The 24,433-nt window shown below is 45.2% G+C and overlaps 3 protein-coding genes across 17 annotated transcripts in view; all 3 read left to right on the forward strand.

The window, feature by feature from the left end:
- Positions 1–2,539, forward strand: part of GNB1 (G protein subunit beta 1) — a 69,259-nt gene extending 66,720 nt beyond the window's left edge. For 8 of the 12 annotated variants that reach the window (XM_028740909.2, XM_028740911.2, XM_028740906.2 and 5 more), the window contains one exon: positions 522–2,539. The gene's annotated coding sequence lies outside the window, so the exon portion shown is untranslated. The remainder of the gene's footprint in view (positions 1–521) is intronic. The other 4 variants (XM_028740910.2, XM_028740907.2, XM_028740913.2 and 1 more) reach the window with 2 other exon arrangements.
- An 11,248-nt stretch (positions 2,540–13,787) lies between these two features.
- Positions 13,788–24,433, forward strand: part of LOC114602539 (cyclin-dependent kinase 11B) — a 143,125-nt gene continuing 132,479 nt past the window's right edge. The window contains exon 1 of the mRNA XM_077931335.1: positions 13,788–13,797. The gene's annotated coding sequence lies outside the window, so the exon portion shown is untranslated. The remainder of the gene's footprint in view (positions 13,798–24,433) is intronic.
- NADK (NAD kinase) overlaps positions 16,058–24,433 on the forward strand; it is a 49,784-nt gene continuing 41,408 nt past the window's right edge. The window contains exon 1 of one of the 4 annotated variants that reach the window (XM_028740897.2): positions 16,058–16,317. Coding sequence is in view for 2 of the 4 variants with exons in the window: in XM_028740895.2 (XP_028596728.2) it covers positions 16,552–16,569 (18 nt within the window). In the remaining 2 variants the exon portion in view is untranslated. Of the gene's footprint in view, positions 16,318–16,408; positions 16,454–16,522; positions 16,570–16,813; positions 16,820–24,433 lie in introns of those variants that run through there. The other 3 variants (XM_077931339.1, XM_028740895.2, XM_077931340.1) reach the window with 3 other exon arrangements.

Here is a 24,433-nt window from a genome sequence, read left to right on the forward strand (position 1 = left end):
GCTTCTGAGCTACCCAATAGCATCTGGTTGGCCTTTGTGGGAAAGAGAATGCTGGACTACCTAGGTCTTTGGTGTGATCCAGCAGGACTCTTACATGTAGACATTCCAGGGTGTTCACATTGAAATATCTCCCCCCCCCCACTCTTCTCACACCCAGGCAGGTGTGGGAGCTGTGTGTAGAAGCAGCCTAGTGTTCATAAAATGATTTAATCCACAGTACCTAATACAGATTAAATGTCCTTGTTAATGTAAATCCGGGCCTCTCTTAACTTGCTGAGTTGATGCTTGAGAGAATTCCAAGTAGTGTGTAAATAAATGTGTTGTATTGTTACATAGCTGTGAAACTAGCTTTTGATAGGAAATGAATAGGGTAATAGATTTAATACCTGGGGGAAAAATGTTAAGTATAAATGCAAGGTCCAGGTTGGTTTTAGAATAATTTGGAAGAGAGGGAAAGGATTAGCATTAGAAGTTACTGATGATGATCATTAACAAAACCTTTTGTATGTGTTCTGTGTCAGAATAGCAGTGGACTCCACGCTGACTGGAAGACTTTTCCAACGGTTGAAAATTTAAAATAATGTATCCAATCCAACCATACTAACTTGGACACCCCCCTTTGCCTCCCCCCTCCCATCTTACCCAGCCACCAAAGGGCAAGATCTTTCACGTCTCCTACTGCTGAAATGAAGAGCACAATTATCTCTAAAAGAAGAATTTCTGTGGTTATATACAAAATAGAAAAAGAAGTAAAATTGTGCATTCCTTTTGGGACCACCTTTCGTCTAGAAAACTAAAGGAAACAAACACACTTTGTCTAAGCATGTCCAGACAAAAAAAGAGAAAAAAAATCATTGTGAAGCAGACAACTTTTAACATTCACTGTAGTTTAAAGATTGCAAACCATTGATTTGGTTTTACTGACTTTATGAGTTGGGGGTGGGAGGGCCTTGTTTTATCTCACTTTCAAACTTTGAAGTCGTGTTTGTAGCAGGGTTGATATCTACTTTTTGTTCATATTTCCATTTCCTTTTTTTTCCTCCTTTCGTGCAATTTGATTTTATGGTCAATTGTTGAGCCAAGCCAAGACAAGGGAGTCCAAACCCAGATACATCTGGGATTGTTAATGCTGTAAATTTAGTCCCTGAAGTCTTTTTATTATTATTATTATTTCTGTCTTAGTGTCACAAATTGTTGCACAAATACTGCATATATAGGATAATGTTAAGATAACCAAGCACACGCTGTACATGGTATTGAATGTTTTTTTTAAAATCACCTTTTATGGGTAACAAAATGCAAACTCTAGTTTTTTCCACCCCACCTCACATGTTATTACTCTCTTATTTTGGCATAGTATGGATTTCTTATGCCCACTTTGAGGGTGCTTCATAGCCTAACACTACCCCATAATCTCAATAAACAAACAAGATTCTGTGGATTTGGGCTTTTTCTGGGGGGTGGGAGGTGTTGAAAAGATAAACCTGTTCAGCGCTTGGCTATTCCATCAATTCTTTGTGTATGAAACAATGTACAAATTAATGTTTTTGGAAATAATGATCTTAAAAAAAACTTTCTAAGTTAAACAAGAACAATGGAAAGAGAGAAAATTTGTTTTGGTTTGCCATATTGGGTTGGATTACTCTTTAGAATCGCATGCTGTAGAAATGCTCAAGTGCATATGAGACTAATGTGTCCTTATGTGTTTTCTTTCAAGAAATAACCTGTTTTTTGTTTTGTTTTTTAATTTGGAAACAAAAAGCTGTAACCATTGCTGATCTCCTCATTTACTGTTGCTACTCTGTGCATTAAAACAAAAGGATGGAAAGTACTGAGCTATGCACATTCTGGAGTAGTGTGATAGATAAATCACTATTCTTAATTTGAAAGGAAAAGGAAAAAAAAAAACCCAACCACTTACTTTAAACAATCACTGTAGATTTGATTCTAGGGTGGGGAAGGGAGAGGAATAACATGCTTTTAAATTCCTAACAGCCTGTTGACTTTAGTCAAAGGAGCCCTTTTTATCAGGTTAGATTTTCCTTTCCCCTAACAAGCAACCATTCCTGGCTTTGTGTTTTGAAAATGAAAGAAAAATACAAAAAAAACCACACCTAAACAGCGCTTTGGGCAGCAAATTACTCTGTCTAACGTTGTTCCTCTCTTTTTCACTGTACTGGAATTCTCCCCCCACCCCTTTGCTACAGCAATGGCTATTATCCATTTTGGGGTGTGTCTCTTCCTCTCCCCACCCTCCCTCTGGCAACACTCTGTACAAAATGTGCTGTAATTGTGCGTTTTTAGGCCTGGATTTGGCATTTCAAAAAACAAGAAAAAATGAAGAAAAAAACCCCTCTTCTTCCCCTGCGCCCTCCCCCCTTTATGGAACTATTCTCAGTAGAGCTTTCTCCACACCCTTGTATCCTTCACCTTTTGTATTTAATTTTAAAGTCAGTGTACTTCAAGAAAGCTGGATGCAAGATAGATACTATATTAAAATGTACTGTTATTTAAGATGTAATAAAGCAGTTTGACATGAGTTGTCTTGGGCTGCTTGTTTTTCTCTCCCAAGTTGGAACAGAGATCATAATGGTTCCAAAATGGCAGCCAACCTTATTGTACATTGCCCTCAACGCTTACAAGCAGGAGTCAAAACTGCAGCTTTAAATTAACTAAGAAATCCCCATATCTGGAGTTGGGATGGAATATTCCTGAGGTCATATGAACTGTTGACCTGAAGTGGAGTGTGAGGATGTGGTAGCTTGGTCTTCTAGAACATGGTTTATTGCCTAGAGCATTGTCATCCCTCTGCTTCAGAAGGGAAGGGGTTGGGGTAATGCTGTTTGCTTAGAGTATGTCTTTTGGATCCCCTCCAACCTCAGTTTTTATCAATTTATACGCAATATCTATGCCTGTTACCCGCCTTATGAACCTTGTCGTTAACTTAATATTAATGATACTCTCTCAACCCCCTCCAAAAAATCCCCACAACTTACTACAACAGTAAGACCTGCAATAAATCCAGCATAAAGACAAAATAGACAAATGTAAACTCACCCCAGAGATGCACTCCATTGTCTCCTGAGGCAGATGGATGCAGACAAAAAAGAGGCCTGAAACGTCCCACCAACTGAAGAAGGCCACAGATAATTAAAAGCCCAAGGTCTGGCTGAAATGAAATGTGTTTGCCTGGCACCTAATGATGGTATCAGGAGAGCCTCCCTGGGGTGATATTTCCCCCAGTGGGGAGCCACCTCTGAAAAGGCCTGTTCTCGTGTTGCCACCCTCTGGACCTCTCCTGGAAGGGGCACACAGAAAAGGGCCTCAGATGACAAACGTAGGGCCCGCATCGGTTCATATGGGAAGAGGCACCCCTTGAGGTATTGGTGTCTTGAACTGCTTAAGGCTTTATTGGTCAAAACTGGCACTTTGGAATTGGGTCTGGAAATTAGCTGGTAGCCAGTGCGGTCAGGCTATGGTGGGGGTTATGTGCTCAGACCATCTTGCTCCTGTGAGCAACCTAGCTGCACCACCACCTGTAAACCACTAAGTAGGAATGGAACCGTCACTAGCCAGTCTTTTGTAGATATGGCCTGGATTCTTGGGTTTTTTTACAGGACTTTTACCCTGCTTTTACCCTGAAATGACTCCCAGAGTGCCCCAGTAGTAGTATTTTTTTTTAAGGTGGGGAACCTCAGGTACAGGCCACACCCCTTCCCCAAGGCCACACCCCTCACCAGCTCTACTTTGCATCCTTTAATGTTACTGCCTGGCTGGAGTGTGCCTCCGATCTTTGACAATGCCTCTTGCTTGCCTGGACAGAGGAGAGAGAAGGGTGTGTACAGAAACTGGCCTACTGTACGAAAGGTAACACTTAAAATGATTGATCCACACACCACTGGCACCTGGCCCCTCTAAAAGATTTCCCAGGCAATAATGCAGCCCTCTGAGACTTAGGGTTGTATCCAGTGTTAAGCCTACTCTAATGTAGACCCATCAATATTAGCAGCTAAGTTAGTCATGGCCATTCATTTCATTGGGTCTAATTTGATTAGGACTGAAGGTAGGCTCCGACCCTTAAATTCAGGTTGGCTAGAAATGTGCACACATTTCACCTTGCGTGTTGAAGAAAGCAGAAATCCCTTTTATAAAAAATTAATTGTGTTGAGAAGGGGTGTTGAGCCTTAAAAACACCGAATGTGGTGGAGCTCTTGGTGGTGGTAACGGTGCCCAATGGTTTCAAAACAAAAGCGCTGCTTCTTCCCTTAATTATTCATCAGTCATTTGCTTTAGATTAGTGCTGCCTGACACGGCTGACCCTCGAAGGCGATTACCTGGGGAGCTGGAAGTGGAGAGCAAAGAATCTGTTTAATGCAACAAATCTGTAAATGGCACCATCTGCTCTGGCTGCCCCTTGGAAAATGATGGGTTTTCAACCCTCCCACGGGTCCACAGCCTCCACTTTCCCCTCCACAAACTGCATTTCAGTGTCAGAAGATGTTAAGAACGGCTCTTTAGGAATAGCAATTTGAATCTGCCTGATGTGGGGAGGGGACATGGTTTGGTGTTGGGGCACCTGATTTTCCCACAGAAGGCTTTAAATCTAACTCTTGGCAACCAAAGACAAAAATGGCCCATCTCTGCTTGGGAATCTTAAGAGATACAGTGAGGGTAGAAAACTATGGGCTAATGGTCCTCTGCTCCTCTAAAAGAAGGGAGCATAGCTCAATTGCCACCCCTCCATGCCGATGGTCCAATGTTTAATCCTTGGCATCTATAATTGAACGGGAGATGAGAAGATCCATTTAGGCAAATGGGACACTGCCAACCCCACCCAGTTCCTGCCTGCCTGCCTCCCTTTCTTAAAACCAGCCCGGGCAGTGGATTCCACTACTGCCTTAGTCTCTTGAGTTCCCCTTGCAGAACTCAGCAGGGAGAGGATGGGGACTAAACTAAAATGCATTGGCTTTGTCATTGTGTCTGGCTCCCACCCCCTATTTCTGCGGCTCCTTGCCTTCCACTCTAACCAGCCCAAATAGGCAATAGGCAGCACTGCCTCAAGTCGACAGTTCTACCGGGCCAGAAAAACACATTTGTAACCCAGCCCCTGTAACCTACGAAGAAGAGCGTACATCAAATCATCTTAACAAGGAAGCTGTCAAAAGGCAAATGTGCTACTACGTACCGGGCTTTCGATTCCAGCGATCTATCAAGAATTTAAAATGTTACAAATTTAGTTGCTATTTTCCAGTTGGTTGGCTTCCTCCCCAGCCCCCAGCCTGCAGAGAAATCAATCCTTCTGGAAACCAATTAAAGCACCATAGTGAACTTGGAGACAAGTTTGAATAAGAAAACACGTAACTCCATGTTAAAGACGGATGACTCAGACTAGCAAAACGCCAGCCACATGCAGCACCTCCCCCCTCCCTCTTCTTGCCCTCTTGAATGTTTTGCTGCTGAGTTTTGGGTTTTGATTTCCCATGAGAGACAACAAGCAACCTCCTGCCCCCTCCTGAAAAGACCTCACGAGAAGCTGCAGAGGTTGGATTGAGCATCCTCCTCCTTGAAGTATCTCCCGGAGACCTACTTTATTAATACCAGACTGGGCAAAGGAAAGGGCATCTGAAAGGTATGGTCAATGCGAGTTGTGTGATGAACGTTCAGGGTTGCATCGAACTAACTTGGGGCTGCAGCTCAGTGGTGGGGCATCTGCTTTTCATGCAGGAAAACCCCAGGTTTCAAACCTGGGAACGTTCCCTGTCTAAAACCCTGGAATATTGCCACCGGTCAGTGTACACAATGCTGTGCTAGATGCCCTAATGACTCAGTACATTGGCAGCTTCTTCTGTTCCTAACTTCTGCTTACAGTAGTAGACCCACTGAAATCAATGGACATAAGTTAGCTATGCCCATTAATTTCAATGTGCTTGTTTTGAGTACAACTAGCATTAGAAACAACCCTCGCTGCTTAACTATGTTTTTATTTCTTCTGGTTTGTTTCCTGAAAGTTGAGGAAAGAAAACTTTTTTAAAAAAACACTCTGTAAAAGCTCCGTTAATAAGCCTGTTAGTTACCCAGTGGGGAGCCTGATTCCAGTAGTTGGAACTTAAGCAGACAACACAGTCCCTGCAACTATAATAGCTTTATGTGCGTTGCAGGTTTGTTAAAATAGTGCATGGCTGTACCTCAAAGGCAGAACTTTTGCTTTGTACACAGAAGGTCTCAGGTTCAATCCCTGGCATCTCCAAGTAGGGCTGGCAAAGGCTTAATGTCTGTAATCCTAGAGAGCTGAAAAAGGAAGGAGGGGCTGGCATCTGGGTAAGCGGGTTTGGAGATGGGACAAACCATATAGAGGCTGGACTCCGCTGCAAAGATGCTTAATTAAACCTGAGAAGGCAAGACGGAGCCAGACTGCTCCTTTTGAGTGGGATGGAGAGGATTCTCCCAGGAGCAGCTACCAGCCACTGCTTGGGCGCAAGCTGAGGTTTCCAGCTCCGTCAGAACCAATGGGCATCAAAAGCATTGCTGGCAGCTGCTCTCGATACATTATTTAGGGTCTCTCTTGTGCTTGAATGGCTAGGCAGCCCCGACTCCTAAACAGGAGTTAAAAGGTCAGGTCATTTCTCCTGGGGGACGGGGAGGAATAGTGTTGGCCTGGTTTTTGCCTCACACTTTGGGGGGGATGATGCTTCCACAGCACTTTACAAAGCTGAAGCAGGGAAGTCTCTGCCCACAGGTTGCTGGCACTGAGCAAGATACACTGCACAATCCTGCACATTTTCTGTATGCTGAGATAGGTCATAGATGTACAAGCAGGGCCTGCCTGCAGTGTGGAGTATTCCTGTTCAGCATGCCAGCCAGCTAGCCATGCCCCTCTTCCAGGACACTCCATTACATTTTCCTCTCCCTACTTTCCTATCATTGACACACCCTAAACAAATGTTCAGCATGTCATGGTCACTAAGCGTTCTCAGCTGACTGCTTTGGGTTGTATATTCGTTTCCTCCCCTCTTTGGTCCTTTCCTTATTTTCTCCTTGCCTACTTTTGCAAACCTTGGGGTTCCCCTGAGCAGTGAACCCCCCCTCGTTTTTTACTAGTCCCATTTTGGTGACATAACTATCGTAATTCAATACCCCCCATTTGCCATTTTGATGGTGCTGATTATATTGATGAAATATTAATAATGCATCGGTCTGCTGAATTGTTTAATACTGATACTGATTATTTAGTATTACGTGGTCTTACAAGCTTGTTTTGAATAGTTTTTGGATTGTGATTTGTGGCGTCCACTAAATTGTTGTGCATTGAATTTCTGCATTGGTGCTATTTTGCACCTTAAGAAAATGGAAACCTTAAGAAAATGAAAACTGCTTTGAGCATTTTACACAGACACAGATAAAAAAAAAGAAAGAGAGAGAGAGACTCCGATGAACCCCTTCTGCAGAAACCACCTTCTTGACTGTTGGACCCACCACAGTTATACCTCTTGTTGTGTTTGCTTCACGTTGTGGCATTTCGGGTTGCGAACGCGGCAAACCCGGAAGTGTATACATGCTTCGTGCATGCACAGAAGTGTTCTGTGTGCTTTGCACATGCGCAGAAGCGATCTATCGTGCTTTCGCAGAAGCGCCACTCTAGTTGCAGACTTTTCGGGAACGGATTGTGTCCGCAACTAGAGGTACCACTGTATTGGTCTCACTTGAGAGCCAGTGTGGTGTAGTGGTTAAGAGCGGTGGACTCATAATCTGGTGAACCGGGTTTGATTCCCCGCTCCTCCACATGCAGCTGCTGGGTGACCTTGGACCAGTCACACTTCTTTGAAGTCTCTCAGCCCCACTCACCTCACAGAGTGTTTGTTGTGGGGGAGGAAGGGAAAGGAGAATGTTAGCCGCTTTGAGACTCCTTCGGGTAGTGATAAAGCGGCATAACAAATCCAAACTCCCCTTCTTCTTCTACTTGCTCAATATGCCAGAGCCTGTCTTTGCATGTAGTGGAAGTCCCTAACTCGCCAAGGGTTTGAGATCCATCAGCTACCCACAGCTGGTTTAGCCACCCAGTTGAAGCCGTTCTCAGGGTGTGGCTGCTGTCGCATGCCAACAGCTTTTTGGAGCCACAGGTGAGAGCTGAATGCAGGGTGGGGACCAAAGGTGGACAAACAACCCCAGAAACAGCATAACATGCCTCCCATCATACATCCCCTAACACCCCAGGTACCACACACACACACACAGGCATTTATTTATTTTACTATGCACGGGTTCAAAGGAGATTACATGATTCTTCACCTGCTCTTTAAAGCTCCACCCTACTCTTCCCCTCTAGGGAAGAAATAGAAAGATGTCTTCTACAGAATCCGACCACTGGTCCACCTAGCTCATTACTGTATTATTGTTGCAGAGGTTCTTAAGCAGTGGTGGGGGAAGCTTTTTAGCCCGAGGGCCGCATTCCCTTCTTGGCAACCTTCTGAGGGCCACTTGCCAGTGACCGGGTAGGCTAGAGGCAAAAGTAGGTGGAGCAATGAGTTGAATGTGTGCTCATCTGGTGGGACAAAGGTCCCACCCCCCCACCTGCTCTATGACGCTCGCATGTGACAAGGCAAGGGCTGCTCTGCTACCCCTGCAGTCTGCACTGCTGATACGCTCTCTTATTCATACTGCAGAGATCCTGCATGAGCAGCATGGGAGGGTGGGTGGCAGGGAGGAGCTGCCTCTGGCTGTAAATAGCAATGATGTGGAACTTGTGCCACTGGTCTCCGCGTTGTGGGTGGGGATCAAAGGCAAAACAGCAGCTGCTTCTGCCACCTGCTGCCCAGTTGGAGTATAGCAGTTGTCTTCTCTCTCTCTCTTTTTTTTTTAAAGAAAGGATAGCTTCTCAGATAAAGATGAATTTGATGTTGTCGTATGACTCTCTGTTGGCTTCCCAGAGGAATCTGGTTGGCTACTGTAGAAAAAACAGTGCTGGACTAGATGGATCCAGCAGGGCTCTTCTTATCAGTGGTGTAGCGTGGGTTGTCAGCACCCGGGGCAAGGCAAGTAATTTGCGCCCCCTAACCCGTGGATTTGCGCCCCCTAACCTGTGGATTTGCCCTAACCCCAGATGTTGCGCCCGGTGCGGCCGCCCCCCCTGCACCCCCCACGCTACGCCACTGCTTCTTATGTTTTAAATAAGAACATAAGATGCTCCAAAACACTGATTACGCTGCAATCCTAACCCCACTTTCCTGGGGAGTATGCCTCAGGGAAACTCAGATAGTATTTACTTCTGGTTAGGGTTGTGGGAACAGTCTGCACCACACATTTAAAGCACATTCAGTGCACATTTAATGTGTGTGACTTTCCCCCAAAGAGTGGAACTATAGTGTACTAAGGGTGCAGGGAATTGTAGCTCTATGGGAGAAGGAACAGGACTGAAGTTCCAAGGATTTGGGGGGAGAGGGAAGCAAGGTGCTTTAAATATGTGTTGGACGTGCTTTATGGCATAAGCTGCCACAAGATTCCAGCTTGCGTTTACAGTGGTACCTCAGGTTACATATGCTTCAGGTTACAAACGCTTCAGTTTACAGACTCCGCTAACCCAGAAATATTACCTCGGATTAAGAACTTTGCTTCAGAATGAGAACAGAAATCGTGTGGCCGGCAGTGCAGCAGCAGCAGGAGGCCCCATTAGCTAAAGTGGTGCTTCCGGTTAAGAACAGTTTCAGGTTAATAACAGACCTCCAGAACGAATTAAGTTCTTAACCTGAGGTACCATAGTACTACAAAAGACAGGTGAGGTTACGATTGCTCCCTTATCCCACTAGGGGGTGCCACTGCACAGTATTTCTTAACAGTATGCCACTATTCGGGTTCTTCAAGGGTGGCACTTGTGAAACAATTTTGTATTTTTATTCCAAAGTTTTCCCCATCTCCAGAACAGAACAATCTCTACTCTGGGTCACTGAGGGGATTATATGCACATGAAGGTGATAGATGATAGATAGATAGATAGATAGATAGATAGATAGATAGATAGATAGATAGATAGATAGATAGATGGTTGGTGAAAGACCCTGAGTGAGAGGAAGGGAAGATCTCCAAGGCTGAGAGATTGGAAAGAAGGGAAGGAAACTCCCAGGTGAGAGCTAGGAGGGTTCACCACTTTCTGTGTGAGACAAGGGTTAAGATCTACGTTTGAGAGAGGACTTTGCATTTTTTTCCTTCCCTTTTTCCTTCCTTCCTTCCTTCTAGTTTGTTTTTTATTGTATCATGAAAAAGCTTTTTAAAAAATTATTGAGGGGGGAGGACTAGGCACCCTGATTAGTCATTTTATCTGGGGTATTTTATCTAAACTCATGGGCAGGGCTAAGTCAAAGCACCTAATCCTTTTTTCTTGACTCTACTTAGCAGCAAGGATTTTGAGCAAAGCCTTTCCTGCTTCTTTTAGAAAACAGGAGGCAGTAAAGGAAAGGTAAGAAGTTTGATTATGTTTTTCTTTCTTTTGGACGCTTCCCCCACCCCTTTTGTTTTTTGGTCACCCTCCAAACCGGGGAGAAGCAGCTTTTTTTCTTATTTGGGTAGGATTTCTAACGCATCTGTGATCTCGGCCACCTGGACCTGGCAGGTATAAAAATAGGTATAAATGAAAAGAATATTAATCTGCGAGGAGAGAGGCGATGAAAGGGGAGAGACAATGAAAGCGAAGCTATTGATGTTCAGTACATTTGCAGCCTCTCAAATATCTGTTTCTGATAGATGGCAGATGAAAACAGCGTCATTTAGCATAAATACAAGGGAAATAGAATTCAACCCAGTTTTCTAGGATCCAGCAAAAAGCAGGACTCTTTCTCTTCTAAAGCATGATTTGTCCTTTTTTCCCCAGTTTCAACCCTCATTTCAAGGAATGAGCCCCTTTGGAGAATGGATGGGATGTCCTTTATAAATTGCTGGAGTGAATATTCTCCAAGTACTTGTGGAAATGGGAGCAGGGAAGGAGTGTAACGGTGGCCAAGCATCTGCTTTGCATGCAGAAGGTCCCAGGTTCAATCCCTGGCATCTCCAGGTTGGGCTGGGAATGTCCCCCTGCCTGAACCCCTGGTGAGCTGCTGTGAGTTATTGTAGACAATACTGAGCTAGATGAACCAATGGTTTGAATCGGTATACAACAGCTTCCTATGTTCCTAAAGGCAGTATATAGATACAGTGGTACCTCGGGTTACATATGCTTCAGGTTACATACGCTTCAGGTTACAGACTCCACTAACCCAGAAACAGTACCTCGGGTTAAGAACTTTGCTTCAGGATGAGAACAGAAATTGTGCTCTGGCGGCGCGGCAGCAGTGGGAGGCCCCATTAGCTAAAGTGGTGCTTCAGGTTAAGAACAGTTTCACTTTAAGAACGGACCTCCGGAACGAATTAAGTACTTAACCCGAGGTACCACTGTACACACACTAAATAAAGGTTTAATCCCCCTTGAAAGCTGTCAGCGTGTCTTGTGAGAAGTATCATTTTCATTATGCGTTGTGTGAGAAGTGCTTCCTTTTTTGACAGTCCTGAACTTCTTTATTGGCCTAATTTGGTTCCCCCGCCCTGTATTATGAACAAGGTTTAACAGTGACAGTCTATGAAAAGTGGCTTTCCGATAGGACCATTACGGGAGACACCCTGACCTTTTCCCCTCTTACAGCTTCCTATGAGATTTGTCCGACCACCAAATCTTGGCTTAAACTGCCCCTAAGAATGTTTATTCCGGATTAAATCCCTTCTTAACTTAGCTCCGATGTTCTTGCCAGTCTTATGAAATAAGTGCAACTGGTATGGAATGAAGCGTTGTTTCTGTTTTCAGAAAGGTTGCACTAAACCTGTCTGCCATAACTGCATTTAATCCTTTTTAAAATAATAATAATATGCAAATATCACAGAATGAAAAGAAATGTCGGCTACCATTAACAGTAAAAATAATCCATCAATCCTAATTCAAACCTATCTATTAATCAAAGCAGTCCGTTTTCCCCAATTAGATATCCAAACAAAATTGCAGGAAGGGCAGTACGCATTTTAGACTGCTGCGTAATGGTGGTTGGGTTTTAACCTTCCAACGTGGAAGCACAAGGCTCTTTGCAACCATAAGGCAATTGCAAGGTCCTCTTTTGTTGCCTGTCTGCTTGTCCCCACGCATCACGGGGATGTGTGAACATCCACAAACCTCAAGGATTTTCCCCCAAAACAAAGTTAATATGAACAACTGCAGCTGACCAAAAAGATGTCACAGGACACATCCACAGCATATGCCTCAAAGAGACATTGTCAGCACTGCATCACCAACACCTATCAGAAGCTGAGATAAATAAGCACATAATAATTGCCTTGCTTGATCAAGCCAGTGGTCCATCTGCAGATGGCAGATAAAAACAGCATCATTTAGCATAAATACAAGGGAAATAGAATTCAACCCAGTATTCTAGGATTCAGCAAAAAGCAGGATGGCTGTGCAATGGCAATGCTTCTGGGTACCAGTTCCTGGAACCCACTGAAGGCAAGAGAGCTCCTGTGCTCAGGCCCTACTTGTGGGTTTCCTACCAGCCACTGACCTGGTATCAACAGCAGCTCCACACTGGGTAGCTGAGTATAGCTGCACTGGAATTCCCCACAATGCCTCAGAGTGATGTCTGGGCATTATGGGAAATAAATGTGGCAGCTCAGAATCTGGGACATACATATTTTTGATGAGTAGACCAAGGCAGGCATCATCAGTGGGTTCTTCTGGGCTCCAGCAAATGCCCAGGGATGCCATGTGCCAGCCCTTCTCTGGGGCACAACCAGTACCACTTAATTATTATTGCCTCAAGGTTCAGGACTAGCACATAATCACCCATGCTCCAGAAAGTAAGCAAGCGTCCCAAAGTTCATTACCAAGGTCATATCCTTTGGAGATGGCTACAGAACCATTGAGCTCTCTAAAAATAGGAGTGTGCTTGTCTGTTGAGCCACTGTGCCTAATCGCCATCAATTAGGATAAGTGTTCATCAAATGCAGGAGGTCATCAACGTAGCAGGTCATCTGGTGGTCCTTGTACAGGTAATAAGTGCATTGCACTAGAACTGCATCTCTCCTTGATTGGGGCAAGGGGCGGGGGGGGGAGGCATCCTTCCCGTAAAAGCAGTAGATGTCCTAAAGAAATTGGCTATGTAAAAATGTTTCTTCTTAGCAGCTGTGAAACTGACCTTGTTGCTTGCTGGAAAGAGAAGGGCAGGAGCGTGAATCACAATTATTTTTCTAGGATGAGGAATTTGCATTAGGCCTATTTAAATAAAATGAAAGATGCTTCATGAAGAGCTAGTACAAAGCATCTGGGAGTCTTGATGCAGAAAAAAAAAACACAGGCAGCTGCCTTATACTGAGTCAAACCATTGGCTTATCTAACCGGCAGCAGCTCTCCAGAATTTCAGGCAGGGGACTGAGATGCTGGGGACTGAACTTGGGACATTCTGCATGCAAGTTACAGTTGCTCTCCAATCCAAATGGGTCCCCACCCCCACCTCCTTCATGTTCATTGACACAAGGCAAAATTGACCAGAACACTATCCTTTGTAAAAGCCTACTTGAAATGAATGGGGTTTCTTTTCTATGTTTGTTCCAACCAGGCTTGCACAGAACAACAGGAGTCTCCTGCTAGATTATAATGCAAAAGTCAGGACAGTCAGTAGCTCATCACGCTTCCCAAAATCTAAAGCAGCTACCTCATGACAGGGCCCACCTCTGGCTTTGTTGACCTGCTTTCAGTCGACTTTTTGAAATTCCAGCCAACTCTTGCGACAGGGAAACAGCACCGGATGCTACACTAATGCAGCCTTCAGCAACTGGATGCCCTCTAGATGCTTTGACTACAACCCCATCAGTTGGGGCTGCAAGTGGCTTTAGGCAAGATGGCCTTCCTAGGTCTCAAGCCTCCATCAGAAGTACTGTTAATATAAAAATGCTTTGCTTTCAGTTGGGATTTCCCCTTTAAAAAGCCCTCTCTTGCAAACAGGCTATCCGCATTTCTGGGTTAGTGTTATCCCCCACACCCAACTTCCTCATTCAGATTCCTCCAAGATGGTGCAATAGGAAACTCTTGACGGAACACAAATACACGTACACCTCTCCTCCCTCAGGCACCTTGCTCAAATATACTGGTACTCTGAGCTGGAATGACTCCTTAAATGTCAAATCTCACCCTAACCCTAAATAAATCTTCCTAAAGGTTAGGTTTTTGGAAGAGTGGGCTAGTTTAAATCGAACACCCCTCCTTCTGTGCCATTTTCTGGATTTTTACCTTCCCAGACACCTGTTATTAGCCACAGAGTATGTGGGGGTGGGGGGTATCTGATTGGGAGAACAGTGCAAAGGCTCAGTCACCCCCTTCCTCAGCACCACATTCCTCTTAACAGAAATGAAGAGCCCTCTACATCTGCTTTAAACTTTGGTTCTTTAAAAACACTATGCACCTCCCCTTCCCCATAGAATTGTAGAGTTGGAAGGGACCACAAGGACCATCTAGTCCACTCCCTGCATGAATTTTCTTGCCCAATGTGGGATGAAGAGTTCTCGTGGTTTGCCACCTGAGCTATCCATCATGGGCATAAAGGGAGGTAGTTGTGGCTGAAAATATGATGATCGGTACATTGCCACTCAGTGAGCTTCTGATGCGAGTTTGAACCGGAGTCTTCCCAGTTCTAGTCCAGTACTCTTTAACAAACACACAGGCTCTAGTTAGTTCGAATCCTTTCACAGCACAGACACTTTTTCTACCTTGCCTTGTTTTTTTTAAAAAAGAATCCCTCCATGCTGCTTCCCAGTCTTCATCTCATTCTAAAAAACATTTTATACTGTCCTTCAATTAAAAGGGGGGGGGGGACAAGCTCCAGGATGGTTTGCAACACATAACAATAAAGCAGTCCATCCAGTATCCAATAAATACAGTAAAAACAAACAGTAAGCAATCACAGTAGCAAGATGGCACTTAGCTACTGTATGACAATGCAGATTCTAGCTGTTATGGATGAAGCAGTGCTGAGGAAGCTCCCTGGGCCCTGATTCTGTGTGCAAGTCATGCCTACTCGCTGGTATCCTCCTCCTCATAAACTTCAAAGATATGATCCTGGGCTGCTTTAGTGGGATGGAAGAGATTTACTCTGCATAAGCTCGGGAGCTCTCTTGTCTCCAGTCTTCCATGTTACACTTCGTCAGACGACCGAATCCTGAATTGCGCAAAGTGCACAAAACCTTTATTCCAAATTAAACTGCCATATCGCTTAAAAGGCGACACAAGACCCTTTGCTCGTCTTTTGTTTGTTCGACAGCCCACCTCAGGTTTTGAAAGAGAGATGTGGGCCGTGAGACTTCTGCAGAACCCAAGGAAAACCAGGTTGTATCTGAACTTATACAGAGCGCCTTCTTGTCACAGCTGCGCGCAGCGGGGCCACTGGCACGCACTGCGCACGCGCGCTGAAGTCGCTCGGCCTTGCTCTATTTTCGAGCCGGCCTCTTCTTGCGCGTGCGCAGAAGCTCCTACTTGAGCTGCTTTCTCTTCTGAGAGACAGAGAAAGAAAAGTGTAGAGTGGCCTAGATACGGAGTTTCTGGGTTGCTGGAAATATAACACCACGCTGTGCCACTTGAGGTGTTATATTTGAGGGGCCCACCTCATTTCCGTAATCATAAGCTTGTTTTAAACTTTTTCTTAGTATTGTGTAATTGTTGCGTTTTAATATCAGCGTTGTGTTTTAAATTGTTGCAGTCCGTCCTGGGACCTTAGGGTGAAGGGCGAGTAATAAATTGTAACGATAACAATAATGATCATCATCACCACGCCTACGTTAAAATTCTGAGGTTCTTCCGTCATTTATATGGGAGTCTACAGAACCCGGAAACTAACACTGCGCGCCGTTCTAACCTTTTCCTAAGTCTGCGGGCCCAAGTCCACAGAAGCGCCCGTCACAAGCCGCGCATGCTCTCCTCACGGACCGAATCCCTTCCCTCAAGCCTCTCCGGGCTCGCTTGGCCGTGGCCTCTTCGCCGAAGGAGCGCATGCGTAGTAGCGCTCTCCTCGCTCCCAGTCCCGCTCCTCCCTCTTTACCAGGTTTTACCTCCCTGAGGGGAAGGAAGGAGGGACGGGCCGAGGAGGATGGAGGAGGTGCCTGGCGGGGGTTGCCGCTGCCGCCGTCGTTGCCGCTCTTGGCCGCGGTCGCTGGGCTGGAGGAGTTGCCGGCCGGCGGCAGGCCTCTGAGGCCGGGGAGCGGGGGTTGGCCTCGCGCACCTGAGGAGGAGGCGGAGGCGGGGCCGCTTGGCGCGCGAGTGAGAAAGTGAGTGACGGGAGGCGGAGGGGGCGGGGCCGGAGGGCAGGGTTCGGAGGAGGAGGGGGCGCCCCACTCGAGAGGGGAGCCGGGGGGGGGGGAGCTCTGTGAGGAAGGTGCAAGAGGAGGGGAAGGGGGCATGGAGGTGAGGCAAGAAAGGCAGGAGGAGAAGGGGAGGGGCCGGCGCAGGCAGAAATGGGGCTGTGGGGCAGGAGGGGCTGGAGAGTGAGAAAGGAAAGCGGCATGGGGCAGGAGGGGCTGGTGAGTGCGGGATATGGGGCAGGAGGAGTGGGTGGGGGGTATGGGGTGGGATGGGGGGGCGTGGGGCAGGAGAGGCTGGTTAGTCTGGGATGATATGGGGCAGGAGGGGTGGAGTGCGGTGTGGAGAGTATGGGGTAGGAACGGGTGGTTAGTGGGAGTATGGGGTAGGAGAGGCTGGTTAGTCTGGGAGGATATGGGGCTGGAGGGGTGGGGTGGGGGTATGGGGCAGGAGGGGCTGGTGAGTGAGAAAGTAAATGATAGGAGGCACTGGTGAGCGTGTGGGGATATGGGGCAGGTGGGGGAGGGGGCGTTATGAGGCAGGAGGGGCTGGTGAGTGTAGGAGTATGGGGCAGGATGAGTGTGGGGTGTTGGGGGTATGGGGCAGGAGGGGGTCGGATGTGGGGAGTATGGGGCAGGAGGGGCTGGTGAATGTAGTGGGATATGGGGCAGGAGGGGTTGGTGAGTGTAGCAGGGGTATAGGGCTGGAGTAGTGAGGGGCTAGTGAGCGAGAGAAAGGAAAATGGAAGTATGGGGCAGGAGAGTGGGGGTGTGTGAATTAGGAGGGGATGAGAGGAAAGGTGGCAGGGTGCGAGAGAAGTGGGTGTAAGGGGCAAGAGGGGGCAGGGATGAAGAAAAGTCATGGGGTTGGTGAGAGAGAAAATGGGGGTATGGGGCTGGAGGACCATGAGGGGTTAGAAGGGGGAAACGAGATAAGCAACAAATGATGAACACTGACAGGGAGTATGACAGAATAAGGAGAAAAAGAAAATGGGGAGAGATCTTACACCGCAGGGTATGTGGGTGCAGGTGGGAACTTCTAGAGAGTTTGGGATGGGGATTTGAAGATGGAGTGGAGCTGAGGGATGAACTTGGATGTTGAAGAAACTTGAGTTTTATCTAAATTTAACTTTTGGCACTACTGGGTGGATTTTTCATTGTTACATAAATCAAGAGAAGTGGAAAAGAGCCACACAACTGTATTTAACTATGTTTTCTAGTCAGCTCAGTTTCTTTCCCCAACTTTTTGGCTCTTGATTTTCCCCCGTTCCTGACATCTGTTGGCTGTGCCCATAGAGGGCTTGATAAGTTGAAGAACTGCTTTCTTGTTGTCTGCAAAAGCAGTAGGGTCTTGTGACAAAATACATCAGTTTTTATTGGTAAATGTCAGTTCAAAGATGGGAATTTGTCAGATTTTTTTTCCATTTTGACAAGGGTGCAAGTTTTACAGAAAGGCAAAGTAAAAATGGTGACAAATTATCAGCATTTCACAAGTGTTCAGACCTGTCCTGCTTTGGTAATGGCATAATGTTGATTGGTTGGTTGGTTGTATTAAATGTCTAAACAAACCCACAGCTGTATCTAAAGTTCATTCTTTGGAGAAAACAAATCATGAGCCTAGGTGCGGACAAAACATGGTTAAATCAAACCATGGTTTAGCTTCTGGCAGTATGGTCATGATTTTCTCCCTGTGCACTAGCACGCTTGCTCATTCATGGTAAGCCATGTTTTTGCGTTACAAGCAAACTGGGTTGGTGGCTCTTTTCAGACATTAAGCCAAACCATGGTTATGTAATCTTAATGATGGTTTGGCATGGTGTCTGCACAGGCAAACATTGTTTGTGATCAGATAGTAAACCAGAATTGAAAACCATGGTTTGTCCTAGGTTTGTGTGGTTACTCCTTTGATAAGACATACTTACAGTCATAGCTCTGCTTGTGGAGCAAACTGAATTTATTTCAAGGGTGGCTTGCCTGTTGGGCAGCCCAAACCATGGTTTTGCCTGCATACTGGCTCATTTGATTTTCATCCTCTTAGCACTCCTTCTATTGTACAACTAACTCCAGACATAGTACTTTGACTATAACTGGTTTGCCAATTCAGACATTACATCAAACCATTGTTAGCAAAACTATTCTAACTATAAATTATATCCATTTCAAACCAAGATGTGATAAGATGTTCAAACAGAGCCACTGACTTGCTTTTGAGATCACTCAGTGAACTTTGGGAGTCACACTCCATCTTGAAATAGGAGAACCAACCCTTTTTCCCTTTGCACCATTCTGGCTTCTAAAGTTTGCAAAACATCAGTGGTTACATGAATTTAGAAGCCCCGATGCTCTAAGACAACAACACTGGAATACATTTTGGGAAGTTACTTAATTTGAGGAAGGGCAGCCTGAAACCTTGGTCTTGTGTTTTCTGGACTATTGACAGCAATGTTTCCTGTTTCTTATCTCTTATGTAAGATTTCAGTAAACTGGCAGCAGGAACAGGAAATTTTGAGTCTGCAATGCATTCAGAGGAATTGTTTCTGTTGTGCATTTGGATTATACAAATAGCATGGTCCAGCAAATCCAAAACTTTACTTTAGTTCTTCAAGACCAGCAGTGGTGTCTGGTGCCCACTGGTAGGGCAGTAGGCAGGGAGACCAACAGTAGGTGGCGCCGGAGTTAATGGCAGGCAGAAACACCCCCTGACTGATTGTAAGAAAACAGGCAAGTGAGGACTGGCTGAGGACAGATTGAGGTTGGTGAGGCAGTGCCCCATTTGCCCTCATGGAGCAGCCTCCCCTGAGGACCTGAGATCAAGTTCTGCCTTTCCTGAAATGTTACAGGGTGACCTCAATGTTGTGTTTATTTCAGCTTGCTCTCAGTGTGAGGTCAAATGTAGTAAAGTCTTGAAAGTGTGGTTTAAGCTAAATTACTGTGATAGAGAGAGAGACATGGAAAGAATAAAATTAAAAAGTGTATTTTAGCTAGCATTCTCATATTCTGTGTGCTGAAAAGGGAAAATGGTTGGGTTCCTGAGAAGTAGTGTGTTAACTACTGAATAAAACATTTTATTTGCAAAAAGGGAGACTAAGAGCAAGATAAAGCGCTTTCTTGTTCTGCTTTCTGAATGCCCCACTGTCCTCTTGTGTTATATGAGTTATGGTGAGTTCTTAATTGTGTAATGTACAGGCTGACGTCGTACAGGGTAATCTAGTTCTTCTGGCCAATTAATGATGGCATGAGCAAATGGCTGTCAGAAATATTTTGAACCCTCTATGTGGTGCTATAGTATATTATGTGACCTCCACTCTGCAGGTGCAACCTGAACATCTTCGCTCATCAAGTGAAATTACTGAGGGAGAAAAATGACCTATTTCTTAACACTTCTATATTTATTGTATTTCTATCACACCCTACCTTAAAGGAACTCAGGGTGGCCCAAATAATTCTTCTCTCCCTCTCCCTTTTATCCTCACAGGAACTCTGTGAGTTAAGTTAGGCTAAGGAAGACACAATGACTGACCTTAGGTCACTTCAGTGAGCTTTGAGACTCAGTGGGGATTTGAACGCAAGACTTTCTGAGTATAGTCTTATACTCTAACCCAGATGTTGGGAACATTTCGCCCTCCAGACATTGCTCCCATCAGCCCCACCATGCATGGTACTTGTAGTTCAGCAACATTTGGGTTTCCTTAATGGCTCACTTTATTGTTCTTCCAGGCAGCACCTGTTTGTTTTCTCCCCCTGAGTTTTTATTTGCTATTCTATAAAGCATTCTGTAGAGCGAAGCTTCTGCATAAAGTTTCTTTTAGTAGGGTAGGAAGCCCTCTTTCTTCCACAAAGTCCTGTAGAACAGTAAAATAAGCCCTCTTTAGGTTGTTGGTCCTACAAACTGCTGTACAAATTGCACTTGGCAAAGAAATGTCAATGCCTGCATTCTTGCCCTTTGTTTACAAAGTGGCATGACCCCCTTGTAGCATCAGGGAGCTAGTCTACCTGGGTGCAACATCGCCCCTGTGCTTCTGCAGTCCTCCTGCGTAATGCAATATTGAGTTGAAGGCTACTCTGAAAGTTGGCTAGGCTCCATATAGTTCTACGTATAATTCTGGCCACATTTGTATGATGTCCTACCTGACCTGAAACTTTTCAAGGCTTTCCCCTCAGATGTTGCCTGCTCCTTGAACTTGGGAACCATTGTGCAAAATTTCGTTATGGTATCCACAGAAATGTCCAAATGCATAGTGAGCAACAACTTTCCAAAATACATTGCAGAAGTATGAAAAGCAGAATTTGGAGATGATCACCTCTCCACTTAAGCAATTTCCAATATACAACCATCAGAGGACTACTTCATTAGGCTCTTTACCAGACAGGGATGAGGAACATCTGTGGCCCTCCAGATGTTGCTTGACTCCCAGCACCCATCAACACCTGCCAGCATGCTCAGCAGTCAGGAATTATGGGAGTCATGGTTCAGTCACATCTGATCGGCGCCTGGTACACCAGAGTTTGTTTTTTGGCAGTCTCAGAAAAATTAACATGATACGCCTCTTTAAGGGACAAATGAAAAAGAAGCCTTTATTGACTTTGCAGTAGGGATGGCTGTCCTCAGCAGAACCCCTGGCAGGTGCTCTCTGAGTTAACACCATACCCTTCAACGTTTCTCCAGTTAATATAGGGATGTCCCATTCCATAATGATAATTTTACTATTTATATCCCACTTATCTTACTGGGTTGCCCCAGCAAGTCTGGGCAGCTTCCAACATACATAAAAACATCATAAAACATTTTTAAAAACCTTCCCTATACAGGATTGCCTTCAGACACCCTATTTCTCCAATGAAAATAGGGACATATTAAGGAAAAGTGGGACACTCTGGGATTAAATAAAAAACCGGGATGGCTTCTCTAAATCAGGGACATCCATGGAAAATAGGGACACTTGGAGGGTATGGTTAAGAGAGGACCAGTGGGGCCTCTCTCTCTTCTCCTACAAGTGGACTTGGAGCCCTTTTTCTTGGTTTGGGGGTTGCTTTGTTGACCCTGTGAAGTAACAGATTAACCCATAAGGCAGGGCTCACCAACCTTTTTGGACCAGTGGGCACATTTTGAAGTTTGAGCTTGTGCTGGGAGCCCCAGTCACAACATAGCTGCTGTAACAGGTGGCAAAACATAAACATTAGAGAGACAGCCATTCCCATTAGCCTTTTGTTTACCATGGGAAGTCAGCTATGTCCTGCTAGTCTTGATTGTGGGGGTCACACACTGTTGCCTTTACTTGCAGACACACACACACACACACACACACACACACACACGTTGATAATAATAATAATAATAATTTATACTCCACCGGCCTGACTAGGTTGCCCCAGGCACTCTGCGTGGCTTCCAACATAAAAACTAAATATCAAGGATTAAAAAGCAATCTAGGAACAACAGGAAGCATTTCTCAGAACCAGGATAAATATAAAAGGTGGCTTACTCTCATTTCACAGAAATCGCTTAGAAAGTACCTGCACTTTTTGCCCCATAACTTACTTTCTAGCAGAGCTAGATACTTTTTTTAAAAAATGAAAGCTCAGAGTTTGAGGCACCAGTGGTGGATGCTGGGCTGGTGACCTCTGCAAAAAGGTGTGGTTAAAATATGATTAGCTTTCCCTGGTTTAATTTTTGTACATGTACCACCTTCCTTTCTCCTTTGATTTCTTTGAGCTGTAGCCAACTAACATCTACTTGCAGTAGTAGACCCATTGAAATTAATGGACCCAAGTTAGCCATGTCTATTAATGTCAATAGATTTACTATCATTGGATAAAAATGTCACTGTGCCAATATATTTTTATTGTATTGGTTTTTTTGGTTTTTTTTAAGCAATGGAACTATAGTTCCCCACTCCCCAAAAAAACCCTAGTATCTGGAGGTCCACAAGAACATCTGGAGACCCACAATCATTCTCACTCCTGGCAACACAGAATATGTGCTCTTGTTGCAAAGTTGACACTAAAGAAAAGCTTTAACCCACTGAAGCGGCTTCATTTTATTGTGATTTATATACGGTGTGTGTGTGTGTGTGTGTTCTTACCATAATTTGTAGCTTCAAAAGGCCACTGGCTCAATATATTTTGCGCAAGTAGCACACAACACCTATTTGTTGTTTTTAAGAAGCCCATGATAGTTATTTCACAAATTATGAGGCTGAAACAAGCTATTACACTTACAGAACTGCTGACATGAGCTGGAATCACTTCATGGTTAAGCTGTGTGATGATGAAGAAGCAGAAGAAGAAGAGGAGGAGCAAACATTGAAATAATAATACTTTTGCCTCCCCTGCTAACATAATGCAATATATTCCACTCAGGCGTAGCACAGTTTTGCTTGCATTTAAACATACCTTGGCCGCTGCTGCCTTTTCCTTTTTCAAAGTATTCATAAGGCTGTACAGTACTTCTCAGTCTGTATTGGAGAGGGACCAATCAGAAGGAGGTCAGTTGGTTAAATAAAATGGCAGAAATGCTTTAAAAGCTTGAAATGCGCCAATCTCAATGAGGCTAGCACCTGTGTGTGGTCTGACAGTTTCAGAATGCTTATAGCCGAGACCGAAATCCATGTGCTCTTTTAATAGTCAGAATTTTCACTGCCTCCACCCCTTTTTTATTATACATTGTAGATTTTTTGTATCCTGCTCATTGAAACGTCGACAGCACCCACTTCCCCATTTCAAGAGCTTGACCCAAGTAATGCCTTTTAAAATGAAGACTCGAAGGAGAGTCGCTTGGAAACGAGAAGATACAGGCTAGGAGGAAATGAATTCTCTGCATTTTAACTGAAGTGCACTGGTGCCCCATAGAGATTAAAGAAGAAGAAGAAAATATCTTAAGCCATCCAAGCGCCAACACTCCCAGCAACACTCAGACTTAGTTATTACTTTATTTATAACCCACCGTTTCCTCCAAAGAGCTTAACATACATGGTGCTCCCTCTCCCCATTTTATTCCCACAACAACCCTGTGAGGTAGGGTAGGCTGAGAGGCAGAGACTGGCTCAAGGTCACACAGTGAGCCTCATAGCTGAGTGGAGATTTGAACCCTGGCCGACCAAGTCATAGTCCAGCACACTAACCATTGCACCACTTTGGCATCTCCTTAAGGAGAAGAGGGACATATTCTGCCTCCATGGTCAGAGGCACTATCCCTTTGCATACCAGTTGCTGGGAATCTCAAGGGGAGACGGTGGCTGTTGTGCTCAAGTCCTGCTTGCGGGTTTCCCAGAGACATCCCACTGGCCACTTTGAGAATAGGATGCTGCACTCGATGGGCCTTTGGCCTGATCCAGTAGGCCTCTTGTGTATATATAGGCAGGTGACCTAGTGAAGGTGTGAATCGTTGCCCTCCTTGTGTAACATCCAGCCAGGCACAGCATCCCTATAACGAGAGAGAGAACCAGAAAACCAGAGGGAGGCTTGCTTTCACACACACAAAAATGTAAATTGGACAACCAGCTCAGAAGGCATCAGCAACGCCTTGTACCCTTTTCTCATAAACTGTTTTAGGAAACTCAGGGCTGTGTTTGGTGAAGCAAGGGCTGAAATGTATACAAAGCTGTAATAAAAAATGTAATTGATATGAATGCAGTTGTGCTCAAGTTGCATTGGGGTGAGAAGGGATGCCGTGAAGGGAGGGAGATGATTCGACAGCAGGCAGAGCTCTATCCAGCCAGGCAAGCAAAAAGAGGCATTATTGGAGTTCAATGACACACCCAAGCAAAAGCACTTGAGCTGAGCCAGTGAGGGGTGTGGCCTGGGGAGAGTCCTGAGGGCCAGATGGAGTTGCCTGGAGGGCCACATTCAACCCCTAGACTGAAGGTTTACCCAGCAGTGCCTTAAGGCCTCATGGAAGATACAAAACTATACAGTGGTACCTCGGGTTACAGACACTTCAGGTTACAGATGCTTCGGGTTACAAACTCGGCTAACCAGGAAGTGGTTGCTCCAGGTTAAGAACTTTGCCCCAGGATAAGAACGGAAATCGTGCTCCAGTGGTGCAGCGGCAACAGGAGGCCCCATTAGCAAAAGCGCACCTCGGGTT

The sequence above is a fragment of the Podarcis muralis genome, chromosome 7 (assembly GCF_964188315.1).
Source record: "Podarcis muralis chromosome 7, rPodMur119.hap1.1, whole genome shotgun sequence".
NCBI classification, from domain to species: Eukaryota; Metazoa; Chordata; class Lepidosauria; order Squamata; family Lacertidae; genus Podarcis; species Podarcis muralis.